This window comes from Thermobia domestica, chromosome 11 (assembly GCF_964235325.1).
Source record: "Thermobia domestica chromosome 11, izTheDome1.hap1.1, whole genome shotgun sequence".
NCBI lineage: Eukaryota > Metazoa > Arthropoda > Insecta > Zygentoma > Lepismatidae > Thermobia > Thermobia domestica.
In genome coordinates this window covers 64,702,120-64,727,901 of record NC_137464.1, presented here as the reverse complement: position 1 = coordinate 64,727,901, position 25,782 = coordinate 64,702,120, and the positions used below count along the sequence as shown (strand labels likewise).

General features: G+C 34.5%; 1 protein-coding gene across 2 annotated transcripts in view; it reads left to right on the top strand.

The window, feature by feature from the left end:
* Window positions 1-1,297: 1,297 nt before the first annotated feature.
* Mocs2B (Molybdenum cofactor synthesis 2B) overlaps window positions 1,298-25,782 on the top strand; it is a 61,373-nt gene continuing 36,888 nt past the window's right edge. The window contains exons 1-3 of one of the 2 annotated variants that reach the window (XM_081730490.1): window positions 1,298-1,341; window positions 21,525-21,690; window positions 24,163-24,275. In XM_081730490.1, coding sequence (XP_081586616.1) covers window positions 21,562-21,690; window positions 24,163-24,275 — 242 coding nt within the window. In that variant the 5' untranslated portion in view covers window positions 1,298-1,341; window positions 21,525-21,561. Of the gene's footprint in view, window positions 1,342-18,246; window positions 18,387-21,524; window positions 21,691-24,162; window positions 24,276-25,782 lie in introns of those variants that run through there. The other variant, XM_081730489.1, reaches the window with a different exon arrangement.

The window sequence follows — 25,782 nt, the reverse complement described above, 5'->3', positions numbered from 1 at the left end:
TTTTCACAATACTCTCACTACAGATATACGTATAATTTAGAATCAATTATATGTTGTACATTTTTTTATCACTGCGCCTTTAAGATGGGCGCACTTCTCAAAATTATATCTTGTTATAACTGTTTGTCGCACTGTAGCAAGCAGTGTTCTTTACAGACCTCTTTTTGGGCGGGGTAATGCCCCTGGAGCTCTGAGAGTGCCCCCGAAAGAGACCAATATAATACGTCTAATAAATAGAATAGTATCAGCCGTGCCCCCCCCCCGGAATACCAACTGTGTCCCCCGGAACATTGTTTCTGAAAGAAACACAGGTCTCGAGAAATTAACTATTTAACACACTATTTCGTTCATTCCTATTTATTGCTCTGGCCCTATTACTTTTTTAAAACCTGTCCTGTCATGCTTCAACCAAAGGGAAAATCCCGGTTTTTTTAAACAACGTGAACTGAATAACTAACTGAACTGAACTGAACTGAATAACTCACTGTTTTAACTGGTAAATTAGGTACAATCTCCGAAAGGCGTTGTGAACGCATTTTTCTTTCTTTTCTTTTTCAGCAAACAAGAAGTGAAAGAGTCCAATACAATCTTGGACGAATCCAACATCTCTTACTTTCAAATGTAGTACTTTTTAGAACAGAAAATTTCCAATATTTTTTCAATAAGAGAGTTATTTAAAATATTAAATTTTCACAATATCTTTCCGCAGCCTGTCATAATTTGAACTTTCGATATTACCCGAAACATCGAAAATGTACGAACTTTCGATAATAATCGATAGTTCGATATTCGAAATTTCGATAATACCCGAAACTTAACGGTTTCGAGTAATTGATGACAACTCGATAAATTTCACTCCCATAGTTAGATAGTTCCTTATCTTTACCCCTACAGTGAGGCACTTTGCGTAACGGTGTGCGACAACGCAACGCATATTCTGAGTTTCATTTTGTGATTTTAATTAGGGCAGTTATTTATGTTTTTTTGCGCTCTGTAATATTTTTGTAGACAGTACGGAATGAGCCGTTTATCGTAGACAATGTTCATAGATTTGGGACATTATGTAAAGTTGCTTTGACGTTTCATTAGCTCATACTATAGGCCTGACTACTGCGGGAAACAAAAATTAGAACTCTTTAGATTGGCTCTAATCAAGCCTCAGAACGACTCTGTATACGATCCTCGATATTTTCAGACAATTGAACGAATCGTTCTTTTGGAACAGAAATCGTTCCGGAATTGCTCATTTGATTTATTTAACGTACGTACGTATGTAGCAATATCCTAGTGTTTAGATATGTCTCGAGCAATTTACGTGCATTAATTTAGGACTTTTTCAAGGTACACTTGAATTGGCAATTATTACCATGTCTCATACGAAGTCACAGCTTTTTGGTCTGCTAGTAATGTTTAAATTGCTGTAGGTTGAACGTTGTAAACCCTACACCCTTGATAAAGGAAATCTTGCTTGTTTTATACCCCTGCACATATCTTCCTTTTGTTGATTACAATGTCACTGTGACAATGAAAGGTAATATCCTGATTTAGTGATATGCATTATTTTTTTTATGAAATATTAACTTATCTTACCACGAATAAATTATTACTGTCTTAGAATGCGTTGCTGATATCCCAATTAAACTTAAATAAATATATAAATCTTAGAAGCACTTCTAAAGGGAGGGATGCCTTTCTCCGTACAGACTAACTTTAGAAGTGCTGAGAACAAAATAGGAGCCAATATAAAAATATTTGTACACACAGGAACGACAGGGTAACTCTACGGATATAGTAAACGTAAAGCCGCGTCAGTTCCCGAAGGAGCTGGACGCTCATACTTTCAGGGATTGTTCATTGAGTATCTACGAACTTACCAAGGGGGAAACAAAGCGCCTTTGATTTACTTATCGACTGATACGAAAATAAAACAGAACGTACCTGTACTTCATATCTGCATGTGTAGTGCCCTTGTACTTTATCTATGACTACGTGTGTAAGGGGGTTGGGGATTTAACGCATATCGCATGTCTTGTGCACATGGATACTTCTTACTATTGCACTACGTAGAAAATTTATGGTATTTCGTGTAGAAGTGGTAATAGAACACAGAAGAAACGTACATCACGACGTTCTCATGTATACTATTACCCTCTTTACTTTGGGCAAGGCAGTGATATCCTGTCAGTAAATAGTATTGGCGAGCAAGCGATACCGAGTAAAGGCGGGTTAGACCCACGCAGGGCACATTTTCTGTCTTTCCTTGGGAACTGCAACTGTAACTGTGGTAACCAGTTCAGATGATTTGGTTATTGTCACTGCCATGTCTAAAGTGAATACTTGCCGAAGAAAGGGCCTATGTTTAGCAGAAGGGGTCCAGCTTTTTTCTCTAAAAAATGTTACTATTTTGGTAATTTCTGCTCACATTCGGTTAGTTTAGGGTAGAGTTGGTTAGTTTTAGTTAGGTTAGGCTAGTTTAGGTTACGTTAGGTTAGTTTAGTTTATGTTATATTAGTGTAGGAGTCCCGCATAATTTTCCAAAAAATGATAGAATTTCGCTTATTTCTACTAATACTACGTTAGTTTAGGTTAGTTCAGGTTAGCTTACGTTAGTTTATGTTAAGTTAGCTTAGATTTGGTTACGTTATGTTACGTCTAAGTACTTGCATCACTCATTTCTCCTGTAAATTTTGTGTTTTTTACGTGCTTCTGGACCCCTTGTACTAAACATACTCCGAAGAAAGTATTTGACAGTTGACAAATTTTCCTTTGTCAATAACTCGGGGAAAAAGTGAATTAATTTGGATCGTTTTGTTGCTATCCTTAGAATAGTTATAACTTAATAACTTGCCTGGGTTCACTCGAGCAGACGGCTCTACCAAAATTAAAAATTTATAGGTAAAATACGATGTCAAGCAGTTTTCATAAAAGAAGTAGAGTGTGAATATAAGTAATTTCTGTCATTAGATATCATATTGAAATTCAATTTGAATGGGAGTGATCGTATTCTAAGTGTAACTGTTAACTGATGCGGAAGAATACAAGAATGCGAAAAAGGTGGAAATAAACGGCGAGAATGTTCTGTTAGTGTAAGCAATGGACATTTACGATGGGTATAATGCAAGCATACGATTTTATTACAAAGAATTGTGTGAAAAACTGCGTCATATTATAAAGTTTTTGCAGCGTCATGGTATGTTGAAACGTAAAATCAACTATGCGAAGTGTGCAAAAGAGGTAAAAATTCAAAACAGACGAATTTCTCCTCGCAGCGGGCCATTCGTACCTGGAAAACCAGTGAAGCTATTTTGAAAGTAAGAGTTATTACGATTATTTAAGTATTTTTGAAGGTGAAAATTATTGCGGATATTTTATGTATTTTTCCATTATCCTTGCCTTTACGTATGCCCCCCGTCGCCGACGCGCCTGCTCCGTACGGACGCTCCGCTCGGTACTCCCTGCTGCGCCCCTGTTCTGACTCGGCGTTCGTGCCTTTAGTGGCCAGGTAGCACAAGTTGGTTCGTGGTTTATGCATTAGCTCCTCATTTAGTGCATGCTCTGCAAGGAGAGACCGGAAAATGTAATACATGTGTGAAAATTTGATAGAGCCGTCTGCTCGAGTAATGCCGGTTATTTTTTTGTTGAGTAATTACGAAAAGAAATTTGGTCAACTGAAGAATACTTACTTTCGTGACTGTGCTAAGTACTAAGTGGCCACTAAAAAGCACGAATACCATTTAGCTGAATCAGGCAGGAAGGCAGTAAGCGGTTCGCTGGGGGTTCATCCGTAGGACGCAGATCAGCGACATTGGGCATAACAATAACGAGGATATTGGAAATATACTTCATATAGCATAAAAAGAAATGTCTAGTGTGTGTCACAGGTGTGCAATACTTCTATGATCACTGTGTAGTTCCCTCATAGCATTTCATTTTACCATGTCTTCCTTATATGAAATACTACATGACAAAGTGTAGTAGTTTTGTTATGTAGTATTTTTTCCATTTTATATTTTTACTGTATTATACATATGAAAAGTAAGATTCCTATATATTTTTGGCATTACTCGAGCAGACGATTGATCCAAATTTTAATGTTTCTTTCCAGTTTCTTTTTGCAGAACATGTACTTGTGCATAAACCACGAACCAACTTGTGCTAGGTGGCCACTAAAAAGTAGGAATGCTATCTAACTGAGTCAGGGCAGGAGCGCAGCAGGAGGCTCCGAGTGTTAACGAGGGGATGCGTCCGTATGGAGCAGTCGCGTCAGCGATGGGGGTATATGTATAAACAAGGATAGTGGAATAATACTTAAAATATTCGTTATAACCGTCTGCTCGGCTGAACCCGATCTTGGATATGGCAAAATGCACCAATGCATTATAAATGCGAATATTTTGTTCACAGTTAATATCGATGCTTTAAAAAATATATATAAAAAAAGATACGTTTCACAACTGATATGTGAGTGTTACACTGTCTTCGTTTCTTGTCTTTATGACAGAAAAATATATATATATTGCCTCTTCTGAATTTTTACTTCTTTTCCACACTTCGCACAGTTGATTTTACTATTCATTATAACATGACGCTGCAGAAACTTTATAATATGACTGTCTTTATTACACAGTTCTTTGTAATAAAACTGTATGTTTGCATTACATCCATCGCACATGTCCATGACTAATGTATGAACCGAAAATTCCTGTCGTTTATTTCTACCCTATATGCATTCTTGTATTCTTACGCTTCCGTAAATAAAACATGCAATACTTTCATTACCATTCAAAATCTATTTCAATATGCTGTGCACTGACAGAAATTATTTATATTAACGATTTTGTTCCTTCACGAAAAATGTTTCACATTATATTTTACCTATAAATTTTGTTTTTCGTAGAACCGTCTGCTCGAGTAGACCCATAATTTTATATCAAACACAGTCGTATTGTGAAATCAAGTGGATATTTCTTCCATTGATTTTACAAATTTATACCCTTTAAAATATAATAGCACCAATGAAAATCTGCATTTGACAAATTAAATACTATAACAGTTATTATTTATGCCATTCTACGCTTTTGGTGTGCAGCTAGGTGACAGTTTTTTATTATGGAATCAAGGCATTTAATATGTCCAGATATACGCAATAAACGCTAGCGCGAAAAAAAAAAAAAAAAAATACAAATAAAACTATGCTATTGGCCCTAAAGGCAAGGAGAGTATCTGGCAGTTATTCCGTTAAGCCCCACTAGGTTTTCAACATGACAGTAATTGCTTATGAATATCTTAGGTTTGATTTATTTCATTTAATTAGTACATAGGTAGCATGGATGAACTTACCGAAACTTAACCCATGTGTCTAACCGAATCGAGGGAGAGTAAAACTCTTGGGCTTGCGGGGGGGGGGGGGCGTGCGTTCGTAAGGAGCAGTTGCATTTGCAACTGTGATTGTGTGCGTAAACCGAGGATAGTGAAAACAGTTCCTCATGTTACTAGATGCCTTACCTGTCAATTAGTTTTATCGTTACTGATCATGACAACACCCTGCATTCACTTAGAAATTCAGTACATTATGGGCTCCTTATAGACTGGTACGTGCTTAGAAGAGTACACTATGCATTAATTTTTTTTAATACATCAGTAGTAATGTCAGAGGGAATAGTACCGTACATTTTCGTTACTTTACATATTCATCTTTTTAAATGACATTACATATTCCATCTTTACAAATTTGTGGATTCGTGAATTGTGATATCACCCATGTTCAGTTACGCCAAAATTAAAAGATATGTTGATATTTTCCTTCACTTTTCCTGTGTTACATATTTCCTTACCACATTCTGCACTCCTATTATTGTGGCGTATTCCCAAATAATATGTAAAGATTATGATATGCAGGCAAACTAAACAGCCATAGAAAAGATTATTCATGCGAAAAAAAGCGCATCATCGTATGCTGGGTTGACACTGCAAACAAGAATTGTATCTTTTCCGCGTCAGGGCAAGGTGAAAAAATATCCAAAACCAGCTGGTAAAAAAAAAAAAAAAAAGTTTAAACCCAAAAACGTTCTTAAAAGTGTATGTGTTCGTAAAATCTTGATGAAAACACATTTGTGGGTTATCACATTTCACTCCCGTATATTCGTTTTATATTCAGACCTAAATACCCCATTCATTACTCAGAGATTATGCTACAAAAGGAACTTTTGTTCTTATTATTAGTTTATGAATGTTTCTTTTATATATATATATATATATATATATATATATATATATATAGTTTATTATTATTGTTATGCAGTTGCAATCAAAGAAAAATTCTAAATATTGTTTCGTTTTAATAATATTTACTGTTGATAAACTACATCGAAGTGCCGTACTTTTTTTGGGGCGGGAGAGAGACTCATACAAACCCAACGAGAGGCATTTATTGAAATCAGAAGTATCTTTGGTATCTATTTATGTATAAATGGGTCAGAACCAAAGTGGACTGAATTAATTCGTATCTTTATTCACTTTTCTTGCTGATATGCAGATTAAGTCGTCGTATTTCTTTAACTTGGACTGTAAAAATCGTAGTGAACTAACTTGGACTAAGTTAGTTCTTCTGTAGTCTGCAGTATTTTGAAATTGTTCATATGTAATACTGTATATTGGTTTCATTTGTGCAACGGTTTATTTTTTGTCCTTCTGAAATGACTCTTCACAATTATATTAACAAATATGTAAAGATTAGTACAACGTATATTTATCAGGAGTCTTCGTGAGTGAGGCGGCAGATGTATCACATTTGTGGCTAATTAGTCCTGGTTCCGAGTTCAAATGGAGGACAATTTCTCTCGAATGTAAGCTGAGGAACGGTTTGGATTCCGCTTTAAGTTTATGTGACACCTTCCAGCACAACCCGGTTGATGTATAATAACACCAAGGCGAAACAAACTTGTTTCTGTCCATATGTGATATAAATACATCGAACAAATTATTTAAACAAACAAAAAAAAAAAAAAAAAAAAAAAAAGGTTTAAACCGAAAACAGAAAAACGGGTTTAAACCAAAAAATCCGTTTTTTTTTTTTTTTTTCAATAAAACCATGGTTTTTGCCAACCCTGTTTACAGCACTATCCACAGACCTGTTGTAATATGTTTGTTGGAAGTGATGGTAGTGATGTGCCTAATGTCAGTGATGTTCGGAATGTTGTTGGTGCACAGTCTAGTAATTGGTTCACATATGAAGGTTTACATAAACAGTTTAATTTTCAGTGACAGTGCAATATAATATCAGTTCCCTCCTCTTCAACAGATTTCTTCACTAATGATGTTCTTGATCTAATAGTGGAAGAAACAAATCGTAGCAACAGACACCAATAAATCGCGTGGAAACTAAGATTTTATGGGGGAGGGGTTACTAATTTGGATGGGTCTGTGTTTCTATCCCAGAATCAGTGACTACTGATCTGTTGCCAAAAGCGTCATTTCTGTTAATATTTTCGTACTATGTACCTTGGTTTTTATTGATTTCTTTTCAGTGAAAGCATTAATTGTTGGCTATTTTAGATTATAAATTGTTTTCGGCAATAAAAAGATTATGTATAAAATCTATTTCATTGTTGAAGTTCTATTGATGTACTTATAAAACACGACATCAATCTGGTCGATAATAATGTAAAAAATATAGCCTGAAGCTGAACGCATCTAGCGGTACTAATTAATAATATAAGTTAATAATGATACACGATAATTAATGATTAATAATAAGTACATCATATTTCTTTGCAACATTTTGTGTGATGTGGGGTCGCGGTGGCTGTGGTAGAGCGTTCATCTCTGGTGCATGGGGTCTGGTTCGATCCCACCTTCCATTAAGTGAACCCTGTGGTGAACCGGTACTATCCCTTTTCCTCCCACTTTATTCATTCCATTAATTTCTCTTCATCACCGTCTCTTTTGCCTATCCGGTATAACCGTGAGACGTAAAACTGAAAGATTTCATTTCATTTTTACATTGTGTGTGATGAAATCGCACAGTTTCGGATCATAGATGTATACATTTTAAAGTAACAGCCATCTAATAACAAGTAAATGAAATGAAAGTTGTCGGTCCAATCACAACGACATGGCAGCTAACGTGCTATAATAACGTTTTAGAGAGCATGTGAAGTGCTCTTTATGGTCTCAAATAGATATAATTTTAGTGTTGTAGTCCTAGTGTCTTCCCTGTAGTAGGATTTTGTTATTGCTACTACGTATTGATATCTGTTGTGTTGAAAAGAAGTCAGTGATTTTTTTTTTTTAATTAATAATAAAATGTTTAAATGTACAATAATAATTTATCATGCTATTCTTTCTTTATTCGGTACCACAAAATGACTTTTTTTTTTTTTTTTTTTTAGAAAAAGAAAAGAACTTAGGGACAGATATTCATATGAACAGAAGTTTATTTTATTGTTTTTTTTTTTTTTTTTCTCATCCGGATCTCTTAAGTTCTCATAATGACGAGAAAGAAATGCAAACGAATAAAGATACGTGTACCCAATCTTGATGGGATACAAATTACGTAAGAAATTTAAAAGATACAAGAAAGGAATTTTAAAGTGGCAAGGTTACATAGAGGTAGTTTTGGTTTTTGTGTATAAAAAGCAGGGTTGTGAAAAACCCAGTTAAAAAAAAAAGAAAAGAAAACCCAGCCCAGTAGGTTTTACTGGGTAAAATTGGGCTATATTGGGTTTTATTAAATTTTGTAGGTATATTTAAAGTCATATTCCTACTTAATGTACCATTTAAGCATTCATATTCTTTTGCACACATGAAACTGTGGAATTCCCTTGTGGGACCGCGGTGGCACACTCTGGCACAGGTTTCCGGTTCGATCCCATCTCTCGCCAAATGGACTTTGTGGTGGATAAACACCATGCATGGGTTTTCTCGAGGTTCTGCCGTTTCCTTCCACTTTCGTCATGCAACCATTATCATCTATCTCATCATCACAGTCTACCTTAGCCTCTATGCATAATCATGAGACATTGATCCAAACTTAATAAAAATAAAAAAAAATAAAAAAAAGTCGTACAAGGGGATACGTGAAGCACCATCTGCGTTTTGTGGGACGAATTTCTAGAAGGAAAAAATGTGCACAATTTTGTAAAGTAACAAAGAGGTAAGTAGTTCTATGTAGGATAGGAGTAAAATTCCCTGAGCCAGCCATCCTGACTGAAGAAGAAACAAATAAAGATATATGTATCCAATCTTAATGGGATACAAGTTACCTAAAAAATCGAGAAAAAAAAGAAAGAAAAAAGTCACAATGGTTACGTAGTTTTCTGCTATAGATAACAGTTTCTTTACAAGGGTCGTTCAAGGTTGACCGGGACTTTTATTTCTTCAGAGGAAACATAGCACAAGAAGCACCAAACTATATCAGCTTTCCAAAGTATTCTTCGTGCGCGTCGAGGCACCTTTGCCATCGTTGTGGCAGCTCCCTGATTCCTTTGGCGTAGAAAGAACTTGGTTCTTGTCGTAGCCACTGGAGGACATCATTCCGCAGTGCTTCGTCTGTCGTGAATTTCTTCCCTCCCAGATTGTCTTTAAGGAGTGCAAACAAATCATTGGGGGCTAAATATGGACTATAGGGGGATGGGACAGAACTTCCCAGCGCATTTCGGCCAAAGTAGTTGTTGTCACATTGGCCGTGCGAGGGCGGGCATTGCCATGGAGAAGAATGACATTTCCAGACAACTTCCCAAGTCTTTTCTTGCAAATGGATTTTCGTACAGCACCACTCAACAATGTAGAGTAATACTGAGCATTAATTGTGCTCCCTTTGTCCAGAAAATCCACATGGATAATACCCATCATGTCCCAGAAGGCACTTGCCGTGATCTTTCCAGCGAACGGCTTCGTTTTGCTTTTCTTGGGCGGCGGGGAACCTTTATTCCGCCACTCCATGCTGCTTCTTTTGGTCTCTGGGGTTGAATTGTGCAACCATATTTTATCACACGTGATGATGGATTGCAACAATTCATCACCTTCGGCTCGAAACAGATTCCGAAGCTGTTCACTGACCGTCATGTGTGTCCACTTCTGATCAAATGTCAGCTGGCGAGGAACCCACCTTGCACAGATTTTGCGGAAGCGTGATTGGTCGTGAATGGTTGTCTCAACACTCCCGACACTGATATTCACCTCGGCAGCAATATCCCGCACTGTTACTCGCCGGTTCTCAAGAATCATTTGCTCAACACGTGCGATATTTACTGGTGTGACTGCAGTCTGGCGAATGTGTCCATGCGCTTCATTTGTCACCAGCTCCCGTCCTTCGCGAAACTGTTCACACCATTCGTACACTCTTGTCCGTGACATCGTTTGTTCACCATACTGTGCTTGGAATCTTCTGAAAATCTCAGCTGGTTTAACTTTCTCCTTCACAAGAAATTTGATTACACACCGCTGCTCCACAACCACAGCCACACTGCTTGCCGTCATGTTCGCTGTAACTGCTGCGCATGCACCAAATACGTCATGCCGGACGCTAGTTACTCGAGAAATAATCATTACGTCACCCGCAAGTTTCCACATGATCCGGCTATTCATCGATTATTTACGTACGAAAATCCCGGTCAACTTTGAACGACCCTTGTATATAAAAGGCAGTTCGAAAATCGAGGCATCCTGCTGTAAAGCGAAGAATCTCATACAAAATTTCAAAAACCAGAAGTAAAACAATATGGCAGTTAAAGTGTTGCAAAGATCTTCGGAGAGAAATTCATCGCATTTAATTACTTTTTCCATCCAATGTCTCTAAGCTTTAGTTGTTCTAAAATCAGCTGTTGTGGTCTCACCTTTTTGTTTTTTAATGTAAAAAACCATAGTTGTGGTAAAAAAAAAAAAAAAAAAAACTTTGCTGTTCTCACACTTCAATTTTTGTTTTGTAATAAATTTCAACACTGTTATGAGTTACCAAAATTCTTTAGTTCTTTTACTTAACTTCCATAGAACAAAAGAAAAATAAAAATTTGGTTAAATTCAGCTCTGACAGTTAACAGACAAAATCACAACTAAATTAATTGAAATTCATTATTTTATTATTAATCCTCTCAATCATAAAAACATACGTATACAATATTTTCTTATAGAAAACTATTAATTCAAAATAAGTACAAGGTTTCCACTGGCGTTATAGCATCATAAAATGTGATCAACTTGTTTTCCAATCCTGATGAAGGAAAATCAAGGAATTGGAGTCGAAATATTCACCATTTTAAGAATTGTGTTCGCCATAGGAGTACTTACAAGATAAGTAATTATGATAATAATTTGAAATGTGTTTCTTACTTTCCATTAGCAATAACTGCACGAACCAAACTTATTTGCAACATTTGTTCCATTTAATGCTTGTTGAAATTTGCAAACAATTTCACGAGACACCTAGTCTTTATATTTTTAAAATTTCCTAGTAAGCTACTTCTTCAAAACCACTTGTGTACTCAAGACTGCAATTTATCAATTGACAACCGAATTACAAACTCAAAACTAAATTGCCATTTTATTATAATAATATTTTGTCCAATAATTCCTCTTAATCTGTATTACCAAACTGAATATAGAATGGTTATGGCAACATTGATTCTTCAAAATTACTCTCACAACACATATACCTATCGTCAGGGCTCGATAAATCTCCATCACCAGTTCACCATGGCGACTGAGTATACATACGTATCTGGATTTTTTTTTTATTTTTTATTTTTATGTTAATGTTCCCATTATACTGTAAAGTTCAAACTTTCCAGTGTACCATTATCCACAATCTAAGGCCAAACTCTGCAGGCCTGTGTATCAGATTGTTTTTATATCACTGTGGCGCCTTGGTCAGGAGAATCTTTATTGAATTTTTATAATTGACTTATACAGAAGTAAACTTATTAGTTTCAAGACAACAAAACTCTTACATAATGTTTGCATATACGGAAAGAAAAAAAGATTATAAATAAATTACCAAACTGGATATAGAATGGTTATGGCAACATTGATTCTTCAAAATTACTTCGCATTTAAGTACATAGAAGTTTCTGCTGCTGTTGGTAAAGATGTGTGCTTCAACGAGTTATTGACAGGTTCCAGAAGGACTATACTGAAATACGAAGATTTAACCTCATATTGATTACACTTAAGGCCATACATGATACATAGGGAATAGATAAATTGCGTTGCCATAGCTCATCTGCATACCGTTTGTAGATCTGTGATAAAATACCTTTTGAATTTAGCGTACTATATCCCAATGAAAGATGTTCGATATTTACGCCGAAAATATCGATAAGAATTCAAGAGTAGAGATTACTTATCATTACCGTTGGAACATACAAGGGTAGTATTGTATTAATATATAATGTATTCTTTACGTTCAAATAGTTGTCATATTGGATCTAGTTACACACTACAGTATTAAATATATTTATTGTAATAGTAAAACTATATAATGTGCGTAAATAATAATGGTTTTAAATCAAACATTATGTGCATCAAGGTGTGTACATTCGCAACTTGGCCTGTGTGTCGGTGTTGCCCCTGAAAAAAGTCGTGCGGGCGTTTCTGCCATTTTTTTTTAAAACTAGGAAACAGCTTTAGTACGAGGCAGTTGGTAAGGTACCGTAACTTTTATCAGTTTCTCTCTGTCTAAAAGAACCATGTTTGCCATAAACTACAATTATTCTAAAAATAAATAAAATCTTACACATTTGAAAAACAAAATTCTCTGGGGGGTCATTTAAATCTAGCAAAAAACGATTATTTCTTCTGTCTGAATTAGCTTTAAAAAATTCTTTACGTTGATTTCCAACACTGAATTGCTAGATTTCGGCAGTTCACTCATTTAGATTAAATATTTCAAAACAGTAAATAAAATTACTTTGCCAAATGGTTTGGTTTTATTGTTAATAGTACATTGCTGCAGTACATTCAAAAGTGGATGACACTACGTGATTATCTCCCTTGTTGCTGTATTGTTAGCGTATGCGCTTTGGGCGCTGGAGATCCGGGCTTTATCACCGACGGAAGCTCTTGTGATACGTTAATCTGTAGATCTACGTCTTATCTAGCCTCGGTGCTGAACGGCATGCTGAACTCCAGATCAACCAACCAACCAGTGATACTTTCTGATAGGACTAGGTACATTTTTTGTCCGTTCGCCATAATGGTTATCCAAATTTAAGGGATAACAAGAACAATTACAAATGGTATTTACATGTATAAATAGTCTTTAGACAAAAAATCCAAAACAAATAAATAAACTTTGAGATGAAAGAAGCTGAGAGTGCTAAAATCAAATAGTAACTTAAACCAGAGCAGTAACATCTAGGTGGTTACACTGAACATAAGAAAAAGTACCGCATACTGTAGAAGGACACTTGAGGTGGGGAAGGGCAAAATGGAAAACATTTGTGATAGTGAGTGATGCCTACATTTATCTAACGCGTAGTAGGAACAGTTATGCCTTACGGCAATTATGTACCGTAAAGTATTGTGTTTTACCGACAATGCAGAGAAAGTTCCTCAAAGGGAATCGTGATTGTCACCATCCATGGTTACGAGAGAAAGTTAGAGGTACGTAAAATGGACTGAAACGTGAAAATGAATGTAACTTAAGTGGAAATTATGATGTCGAGCGATAGTTCACAGTGCTGGAGGGGAATAGAACATCATCGTTGGTAGTTACGAGGGTTCTCATAAAGTAAGTTCCCTCAGAATAGGTCCGATATAAACCGAAATCTCATGTAGAGCCGTATCCGTTCCTGTCAGTGGTGTTTAATGTTAAAATATTCCCTCTCTTTTTTTATGTAATTATATCTTTGTACCGTAGGTATTTCAAGAACATTCCAGACGCATAAAAATTGTGACTGTAATTCAAGCATTTAGGACAACTGAAATTAATGTAGTTGCTAGTCGCTTTCTTATGAATCTGGGTTACCGACTTCAATCACAAGTAAATAGGTCTTCATAGTTGGTAAAATAGAAAACTATAATACTTCGGACTTTTTACGTTCCTGATCTTTCGCTCCTCGGACGTTGCTATACTATTGAATAACTAGGGGCATCGTAAAATATATGTGTTAGATGCAGAAGTATTTATTAATTGCTTGGTTGCGCTGCGCGTCTTTACGCAAGGACAGGATCTATTATCGAAGTGAAATCAGAAAACTGTACTGTTGTCGGAGGCTTGTGTTTCCAGCGTGGTTTGAACCTATTATCTCGTTAATCGTAAGGTTATGAGGAAGACCAAAGTTTTCATAGATTCAGTATGTAATGTTACTTCGTTCTTTTTAATATTGAACGACAATGCCATTAATTTTATGATTTTACAACTCAAATAATCTATAAAATTAAATATAGTTGTGTCCTTTTAAGGATGCGTCAATACGATGATATATTATTCATTTAATCGGCCATGAGTTTGTTTTCTTGGTGATGGAGTAAAGCCTTATTAATCTCTTCAAACATGATAAGACACTGTGAACTTTATCCTGCCGATAAGCTACATACTGTTGTATACAGTTTGTCTTCCTGAGTTGAAAACATAATTCATTACTTTAGCGTTTCTTCTTCCTCTTTTTCTTTCTTCCTTTCTTCAATGGAAAAGTAAGCATTTATATGTTTGTAGAAAGATGATGATCTAGATAATCGACAATGATAGATGGTCGTTTCTGCTTAACTAATTCTTCAGGTACAACAGACAGCACGTGTAGTAGGCAATTAGTTCATAAAGAATCACATCAGATGCAGGTTGGTGAAATACTGGAATACTATTCTTCAAAATGTTAATTTTGCTTTATAATCAAATAATACAAATTATTAATGATAATTTTAAAAAAAAGTAATATAAGATTTGTTCTTTCTTTATTCATAGCACATCTTGGCAGTATAACAGTTTAGTTTTCTTTAATACGATCTTTTAGAATTATTCAAAGCTGAGAGCCATAAAATAATTATGTGTTTGTGCAGTTTTATGGAATAGTGTTGTTAAATTACTAGTGATCTAAGTATTGTTAAATGTGCAGTTTGAAATAATTTATATAGTATCGTAAGTTGTTTCTGAATTTGGCACAGCTAAATGTGTAGTTTAAAATAATGTATCCTAAATTCTGTTTCTGAATTTGGCACATAAAGATTTCCTTCTTACTTACAGTGAAACTTGATATTTGAAGAAGACTCATGCAAGAGTCACGAGTTCGATCTAATGTATACGAATTTTATGCTTGATGTACATTATGAGCAGCCCTACTTGCTCATCTAATGGCTATCGCATGTACCTTCGAGAGACCATTGAAAGTTGAACACGTTACGGTGGTTCAAATTCCACCATAAACTGAGATCCGCGTCATATATAGCTTCAGAGTCGAAAAGGGACGCTAAAATTCAGCAAACGGACATTATGTACGTGTGCGTATGTTTTTTAAATATTTATTTATTTGTGAAGAGAGATATTTCTCTCTTTGTTTATCAATCCAATAGGAATTCTTTTTCATCTATTAACGTGTTACTTGGTCAGCAGAATATAGCCCAGGAGTATTACCTAGATTTCGTTTCAAGAAAGGAAACCTCTGACGAGTGATGATGGCAAATAACATTTATTTGGATTATAATTCATGATTATTCCATACCGATAGTTTACATAATAATAATAATACTTCTACAATCTTACTAGCGCTTAACGAAAAAAAAAAAAAAAAATGTTTCAAGATGGGCCACATACCAATCGATAAATCTAATTATGCATGATTGAAATTGAGAAGAAAACAATTAATTTGTGAACCCGCAAAATCAATGGTTTATAAGAGCCACGACAATTATTGAGGTGAAACTGATAATGGAATATACCCTTATTATGTTCTTCATTGTGACACTAATAGACCACACTGCATAGTATGGTTAATAAGATACTAGCATAATACGTTTAATTTTGGACATTAAAGGGCTGAATTTTGATTTAAACACCATAGAAAGTGTCACTGTTCATCTCAGCGACCCAGAAAACTATGGATTTGACATTAATATCGGTCATTTTCGATCATTTATATATATATATATATATATGTCCATCACAGGGCGCAAAATTTCAAAGTCAGACGCACTCGGAAATCCAAAAATGATGGTGCCAATATCCGGCCTTTGGTTTGGCAAAGAAAGACTTCACATTCCATGTTTTCTCTCACTCAGTGACAATTATTTTCTTGCGAAACAGAAACTGCGCAGCCCTGTGTGTTTAGGAAGAAACGACTCCTACTGGTCACCAGCTCTAATTTCTAGTCACCAATGGCCACCTGGTGACCGGAAATTTTGCGCCCTGTCCCCTTCCTACCCTAAGTTGCACTGTCAAAGTGAAATGACAAAGACCATATATATATATATATATAGCGTAAAATTATCATTAACTCTTAAATTTTAATTTTTGTTTAGGTAAAATGTTGACAAATATAAAACATGTATCAGTGGATAGATCAAGTCGAGCTGAACAAGATAATGTGGTAGAGAGTAAATTCTCATGTGTAGTTTTTGAGCAAATCAAAAAAAATCTAATTCTTGTGGCACTGAAAAGTGTCTTTCGCTCCCAATAATACTGGAAGCAATTATTATTTATTTATGTACTGTATACACAGCAAATACACTGTTTTTTCTTAGTGAAAATAATGGTAGGTGCGATACATACTCTTTACACAGTACTATTTATACTTGTAAAAATTACATAATGTTTTTCGATAGTTTTGAACTTCCGCAAAGATCAATAAGTTTAGAAAGACACATCTCTTTTTCTTCTGTCACGTATAGCAGCATTTCCAATAGGCACCTCTTCTTTTCAAGAAATCGTTAGTAGACAGGATTTTCGTTGTTATGTTGCAAATAGTTTTCATAGTGTATTTTAATTTTAGCAATTAGAAAAAACTATTCGTTCCAGTTCGTTTGAAGTTTTGTTTATTTTGAGGATCCCAGAATTTAAAACGCGGTAGATATTTTTCGTTTGCTAATGACTATTAGAGCCAAGACTTTTACTGCTGCACCTTATATAGCATTAAAAAAAAAATCTTTCAGTAAATTACCCTACGTTTAGAGGTAGGAAGAAAATTCTACCCCTTCCGCATGGAAAATTACGTAAAACCTTAAGTTTGGTTTAGGTGCGTTGAATAGTATGGCCTCTAGGCGAGTGTACATCAAGATGAATAGACAAACAGATGTCAAAAAAATAACTTTTTCCGTAGATAGCCCATCCGAAGATGTAACATATTCCAAAGTTGTATATGCTAGTGGCCATAAATAGTGAAGTCATGGCCCAATAAAGATTTGAGTAATCTGATCTGACAGTGGTAAAATTTCAACCTAAAATTAAATTAGCAAAAGAAAACATTAGTCCCAGGTCCAGCTAAAAGTCAGAATACTTAATAATAATAATATTTAAGCAATCTATAAGAAATTTGATTATATTATGCATTCTATAGAGGGTATCCAAAAGCATTATCATTAATGCTATAAGCAGTGCAATACTGTCATATCGATATTTACTTTTTTATTTTCAAATGGCGCTACATCATGTTATTACGTACATTAGATGAACAGAATATTCCAAATTAATACAACGTATTTTTCTTATCAAAATATTTCAAGGAACAAACGAATATCATTTTCAGTTACACAAAACACACATCAAAGAATCAGACTAAGAAGAGAGAATGATGTGATATAATCACTAATATGAACTTCATTTATCAGTTCTCGGTGTGGCTTAATGGTTAGCATATCGAATTCGCACGCGGCAGATTAGAGTTCAGATCTTTTTATTTACTTATTTATTTATTTTTCATTCGGTAAAAACATTGGAGAACAGTAGAAATCTTCATCCACATGCAAGATATCGCCAAATACTACCACCAAATGTGCTGAGTTCCGAAATATTGTCTATTTTTCCAGTCTGAAATGTATATAAGATGACAAAAAGTAAATTTATAATATTTAAATATACTATGAATTTCTGCCGGTACTGTTATACTTTAAAATAATGTTTTGTGAAGAGAATGTAAATTGTTATGTTATTCGTGAAATTTTAGTATTTTAGTGTATTGTTGTCTTTTCTAGGTTTTGAATGGCAGAATCGGAGAAAGTGATCGTCAAACTTCTTTTCTTTGCCAAAGCTCGCGAGTTAAGTGGTCATAAGGACATAACAATTAATCTTCCATCCATTACTACTTACAGTATTCTGGTCAGTTTAATCGCAAAAGAATTTTCTTTGGAACCAATACAAGAGAACTTAATTCTCGCACTGAACCAAGAGTATATAGAGAGCGATAGAGATATTTCATTGAAGAACGGAGATGAAATAGCAATCATACCGCCAATTAGTGGAGGTAATGTATTATGGATATCACATTTTTCATATTCTCTTAAGGCCGATAGTACTTCTTCACTGAATCTTTCAAACTCAAGTTCTTTCCTATCTAATAACATTAGAACTTTTTTGGATTTCTCGATTACTAATGAACAAATTGTTACAGAAATTTCCGTGGTGATTCAGGTCAATAGTAAAGGAAATGAATAGTTGATTATATCAATTATCTTCCCACTTTTCTTTTTCGTGCAGAGATTTGCAACAATTTTTGTCGGGGCTTTTTTTTTTTTCTTTCTTTCCTTCTTGCATCAGGGTGTGAGAAAGTTGGGTGAGTCAGCTCAGGTCAGGAGCATGTAAAGGAGGAAGTATTTGAACCTTGTCCATACCATAGCCGAGGAATGGACATTTCTATACTTTTTTTTTTTTTTTTTTTTTTTTGCGTCGTGGACAAATTTATGACACTTTGGAAAAAATATTCTCAGTGTATTAATTCATTTAGAACTATCACTATATTCAAAGATTTGTATCTATTTTGAAACTGAACAGAAAATCCCTTGCATCTTAAGTATTATTAGGTTCTATACTTAATTGAGCCATGATTACCATGATTACACAATTATTACCATGATTACACAGAAAATACAGTTTGAGTTAATCTATTCTTATCTTTCCCAGGTCTGCCCAAATATATATTTAGCACGTGGAAAAGTAGATTACAGTAAGTGTAGCGGTAACAAAATACTACTAGTAAATAAAAGTAGGAGCCATCCACAGTCTCTCTGAGCTTATAGTTCTTTTTATCTGTTTCTTTGTTTTGTTTGTTGTGTATATCTCGTCCTCCAACCTTATTTGTTTGATGCCATTTGATTAACATTATATCAGAGTAAATGGAAGTTGTACGAACAATGACATAACGTATTTTGGGGATATCTGCAAATTGTTTCAGATGTCTTGATTGGCTAATCATCTGTTTCAGTTCCTTTTACTTTGGTTATACTAGTTCGTGTTTCCACTTTATATGTTACTTATTTATTCTGTTCATCGTATATTAAGAAAGGAAATGTCGGTAAATTATATTAAGGCATGTGACAGATTGATTATTCATATATCATGTTTTTCTATTCAAAATGAACAATGTTCAAAATGCCACAGAACGGAAGTACTTAGCTATCAAGTGTAATTTTAGATCAAATTCATGAATTAAAATTTCAGTATATTTATGAAGGGTAGCTTACGCTTATTATGTATAATTTTACTGACTATTCTATTTATACAAAACACACCTCTCTCTCTCTCCCTCTCTCTCTCTCTCTCTCTCTCTCTCTCTCTCTCTATATATATATATATATATATATATATATATATATATATATATATAATTTACTTTTTATACTTTGCAGCTGGGGGGAAAGAAGGGGGAATTAAAGCAAGAATTTATGGAACTTGGTTAGTGCCATAACCTGATAACCGTTAAAAGAGGAACAAATTTCTGCACCTCTTTTTCCATGCTTTTGCGAAAAATATCTTCGCCAAAACAATAAATGTCACTTTTCCTACCATTTACATTCAAAAATGGAAGTGTAATTTGTTTAATTGGAAGCTATTCAAATTACAAAACAGTGATCACATATTTTTTACTATCGACCTGAGTCATAAATATTTTTGTAGCTATTTGTTCGTTCTCACTGAGAAATTTATGAAGAAGATCCTAATGTTATTAGGTGTGAGAAAACCTGAGTTTGAGAAGGTTCAATGAGGAAATACCAGCTGTCTTACGTTAAAAAAGTGTTCACTAAGATTTTTTCCATTTTTTCTTACTTGTTTTCATCAATCGAACAATTTTATAAAACACAGGTTTAAAGGTTTATTGAAGTAATCTCTTTAAATCCTTCCTGATTCGTAAATTCGAAACCTCTGTGATTCGTAAATTTCAAATTGTAGTTACCAGTAATCAATAGTGAATATTTACGTATTTTATGCGTAAAAAAACACTTCAGTGAAGTTAATGAAGAATATGTCTCAATGACATTTCTTGTTATAGTTAATATCAACAGTTAAGCATAGTCTGGATATGAGTGGCAACTTTGAGTTGATAAAACAAGCAAAAGTGAGTGTAATAAGATGATCACTTTTCTTTTAACCGTGTTCAATGTTCGTTCGTGGACCATCAGCGATGTAGTGATTAGGTGTAAGTAAAATAAGAGAGTTCTTAAATCAATACCTAAGACGCATTCTTTAGATTTATTATGGAGTGGACATTACTGTAATATATGTGTTAAAACGTCCAATGCTTTCTTTAGTGATACAGTAAATCTTTCATATGCACATTTGCACGTACTTCTTTTAATTAAAAAGTTCAATATATATATATATATATATATAATGAATAAATATAACATTGTTAAGTGGTTTAACTAATATTATCGCTAATATAATGTACCTAGCATTTATTCATTATTAATAGTATTCGCAGTTTTCTTTCATATTAGACATTAGACTTGATGAGCCCCTTTGCATTATAATATATAAAAGAGGCTGCTATACATTATAATATCATATAAAAAAGGTAGAAAGTTCTTCTGGGTTGGATTCCTCTAGTTATATTTATGCAGTCCAGTCCAGAAGAGGCGCTTATACAGGGTGTCTATCGGTCACGAAAGTCACGAAAATCATGAAAAAGTCACGAAATCAGAAAACGGTCATGAAAGTCAAGAAATTTAGCTCTTGGGTGACTTTTTTTTGTCTGTACAAACGTAAGTATAGACTGGAAAATTTTGTTCTATAAAACGTCAAAATTCACCACCAAAAATGTCTATGGTCTGCTTTAGACGCTACCAAATCGCAAGCAAAGCACGCGTCTATCGCATGCGTGAAATTCGGCACAATTCGCACCCAAATTCGCTCTTGAGAATGTTATTAAATTTTATGGTTTGAAAAAATAAAAAGTCATGAAATTTCATTTTGGAATTTTAGTAGACACCCTGTTATAAATTGACTACAGCAGCAAGTGTCTAACAGAATTACGTTCACGATTTGTCACACGAGCAGCAATACAGTAGAGATAGACCATGCTTTTATATCATTACTCTTCCTGGGAAATACAGTATAGAACTTTCTTTCACTTCACTCATACAGTTGTTAATTTCTTCTTTTACAGGTTAGCTGTAATATATACGTTCCTGTATATGTGAATCATGGAATTCGTAAAGTTGACAAATGACGAATTAAATGTTGGAGAGATATATAATTTAGTAACTGCATCGTCTTGTGGTGCTGTATCGCTTTTTGTTGGAACGACGAGGGATAATTTTCAGAATCAGAAGGTATAGACTCATTATAATTTTCTTATATTGGAGAAGAAATCGTAAATAAGTTTCCATGATAAGCTGATAATACTATTAGTCTTGTACCTTCTGGCTATCAAAATTGTAATAAAGTATAAAATTAATACTGTTTAGATGATAAAAGTATGTCTTACGTTTGGTTTTGTACGCAGTTAGACACACTAAACAAATGTAAAATATTTAGAAATAGACATTAAGTGAGTTTTAAAGTGTTTTATTCATATGAAGTTCTATATTTAGTGATATCCATTTCGACTGAAGTTCATTTCTACTGGAACAGGTAGATTTAATTACTTTTCCATCCTTCGCTTATCAAAGCTTCCAACATGTTCCAACATGAACACTACACAACTGCTTCTCTGTTTTGGAATTTTCCTCAGTATTTTCTTTTCTCCGCACTTGTTACCTTCCCCATCTATTGAGCCTTCCCTACTGGTTTTAGTAAGCACGTACGCCTTTGATGCACATGTTTCTGGCTTCGATTCCCGGTGGGAGAGCATTAAACGGATTACAGTGGTTTGCGTTCCACCTTCAGCTGTAGATTCACGTCTCATATAACCTCGGTGCTGAAAAGAAATGATAAACAATTTTAATTAACAAAACAATCCTCTTCTGTCGGAGGTTGTGTGTGTATATATATATCCAAATGGTTCTGCAGGTAATTTGTTCAATCTGTATGATTGTTTTCACCATTTTTTGGTAAGTATTTCAATTTCCATTCCGGCTTTGGGGTCCTTTGTTTCATACATATATATATATATAATGGATTACCAGAACCATTTTTCACATATAAATATACGTGTTTGTATTGAAATTTAGAGTCCTTTGCAGCACCAAACTGATATGAGATTTAGACCGACAGTTTAAGGTGGAATTCGATGCGTTTAATATTCTCTACCGGTAATCGTATCCTACACCAGGTACATGAAATGTGTATGCTCTAGTCACTACCAGTAGATCAACAGGAAGAGTTATTACAGATTAATGAGATTAGCGTACGCGCCTTTGGCGTGGGAGACACAGGTTGGATTCTCGGTAGGATCTCATGTGGTTGGGATCCCAAGTTAAGCTGTGTATGCACATCTCATATAACCTCGCTGCTGAAAGAGACGCTAAATTCAAATCCAACTAACAAACTAGTGGGAATGTAATCATACACATTAAAATAGTATGTAATAGGCACTTTTGCTAAAACACTTTATTAAATAGGAAGAGGAAGGAAATAGAACAGATAAAATCAGTTAAAACGTTAAGGTGGGCATTATGAAATGCATTATCTGAGGGTAATGCACAGATGGCTAAAATTATAGAATAAATAGGTGAAAAAACCTTAAAGATGCCTACAAAAATTAAGGCAGTAATGAAATAATAATGGGAAAAAGGAAAGCATGAAACCTCTGATGCGAAGATTCCCTGGATCAATTCCAGTCCAGGTGAATTTGTGGTAGACAACATCGTATCTGTGTTTTTTCTCGTGTTTCTCCCTTTTCCTTCCTAGAACTCTCATGGCTGTATAAGTAGCATAGAGCCTTCGGCGCGGGATACCCAAAATCAATTCCCGATGGGAGCTTATGTGGTTCAAATCCCACGTTAAGTTGTAGGTCCAAGTCTCATATAGCCTCGGTTCAAATGGGAGTCACTAAACTCCAAATAACTAACCGTTTCCTTCCACATTTCCATTGCACCAATTCTTTCACAGTCAATCTCTTTCATTAATCATCCGCCTCCTTTAGCCTACAGGGTATATACGTTTGACGTAAAACAAAGGATTTCGCTTCATTTCATTCTTTGTTAAATATGTAGGTGTAAAAAATGAGAAATTATCCTAGTAGATACTAAGTAAACATATAAATAATGAAAAATCAATAATAAATAAAAAGAGTAAATATAAAAAAACGTTACACGTTCTAGAGACAGCTAATTTTCTGTGTTTAATATTTCTTTTCTCCCTATTTTTTCCCCTTCCTGTCTGATGAAGCGTTTTATTGAAAGTACTCATGATGTTTTATTATGTGTGTGATTATGTTCTCACTTTTTGTAGTAAGTTGTACAATACACTTCAAGATATCAATTAATCGTTTAAAGTGACCACTAAAAAAAATGCTATCATTGTTAAGTTGTAAAAGGTATGATAAATGTCAAACGAAGAAAAAAAAAAGAGAATAATTTTAAATTCTTTTGGTTTAGTTAGCGAAAGTTTTTACACCTGGATACATTTTTTAAAAAATAATTTTAAACGAACCTTGACAAGAACAGTGAAAAATATTATTTAGATTTCCTTTAAAAGTGCATTTTAAAGTTTCTCTATTTTTTTTTTTTTTTTTTTTAATAAGATTATTGTTTCCTATTTGTGCTTAGTCACATAAGACGTTGTAATTTTTAAAATAAATAAATACAGGATTATTAGGCTGAAAATGATTGTAAATTTTGATATTACGTTGCTTCTTACAGGTTGTAAGACTTGAGTATGAAGCATATGTTCCTATGGCAGAAAAATCCATCAAACAAATTTGCGAAGATACAAGGAAAAAGTGGAAGGTTGAAAATATTGCAGTATATCATAGGTAAAATTGAATAATTTATATAAGTGTAATTGATATTATGCATGGTACTAAATTCAACTCTTGATTTCAGTCTGGAAATCAATGTTATAGCATTGGTGTGACTGCTCTTTCTAATTTATGTAGATTATATTAATTACATGCAATATATTCATTCTCTTTACCCGGATAAGCTCATTTCCTTCCAAACTTGAGGCTGTCTGTGGAATAACACATACTAAAATAAATAAGAAAATATAATAATTACAACAAACATAATTCCATTTGTATTTTTAACAAGTTAGAAGAATGGGATTAAAGTACATAAGTGACACAAGTTGTTGAATAAAGAAAATGGACTTTTCCAAAAGTGCGCCTTGTTGTATCTTGATCTGAGTGGAAACTTTTATTTTATTTATTTATTTATTTAACAATCACCAGATACAGCTCAGAGGCCGTTTTATACTGGATATGTAACAACAACAATAACAACGGAAAGGATTTGGGAAGGTATCGGCCAGGGCCTGTTTAGTAGGCACCATCCTGGCATTTTCCTTGTAGAACTGAGGAAAACCCTGGAAGACCTCAGTCAGGATAGTCGGCAGCAGGAATCGAACCCACGACCTCCCGAATGCGAAGCCAATGCTCTACCACTTGAGCTACTTCCTCGGTTAGTAAAAACTTCTTGCTAAATCTTTCTCACATCCGAGACTGCTGTCTCGGAGTCAAGATAGTGTGGTTTTAATATATGAGGGTTGATCTTGTATTATGGTTGTATTGTGCACCTGCTAACTTCACCGGATTCAAGCCCTAGTTGTGGTTCGGAGACCCTGTCCTTCATAACCTCGGTGATTGATAAGGACGTAAAACATAAAAACGCAAACCCAAAATGCTTATCGGTTCCAAATTCGTGAGTAAATCATCATTTCAGGTTTGGTTAAAGAATGCGTGATTTATTTCTCTTGAAGAGTTGAAATTGAGTATGCTGTTTCTTCCTATAAGCTAACTGCTAATATCACTTAGCTAAAGAAAAATAATTGATTCCAGTGAATCCTTCACTACGTATTAAATAGAAAGCACTGCTAAAATATAAACGAAAATTTTGTTATGATATATTAGACTTCTTGATGTTCAAAATAAAGTGAACTCGCAGGGTTATGTTGAAAATGATTCCAACTCATCATGTTGTGTAGAAAATAGAATTATGTGAATTATATATTTAGCAGAAAAATCTCCGATCAGAATGCCCGCAGATTTAGTTTTTTTAGTTTAACAGCATTCTCTCTTAAACATGAAACATAATTGGATTCTCATCCTGTTCAACGATTAATGTTGTTATGCAGTTTCCAATGGCAGACTACCATCTACAGTAACATATAACCATAATTACAGTCGCACACTCATCTGAAAAATTGGTAGGTTGTTCCCATAGTTTGTTACAGGTGTGGATTCATCTCAGCCTCATGACTTTTGCTATCCTTTTGCTCGCAGTTATAATCTCAATACCTTGGATATAAACCCAAGTAGTGAC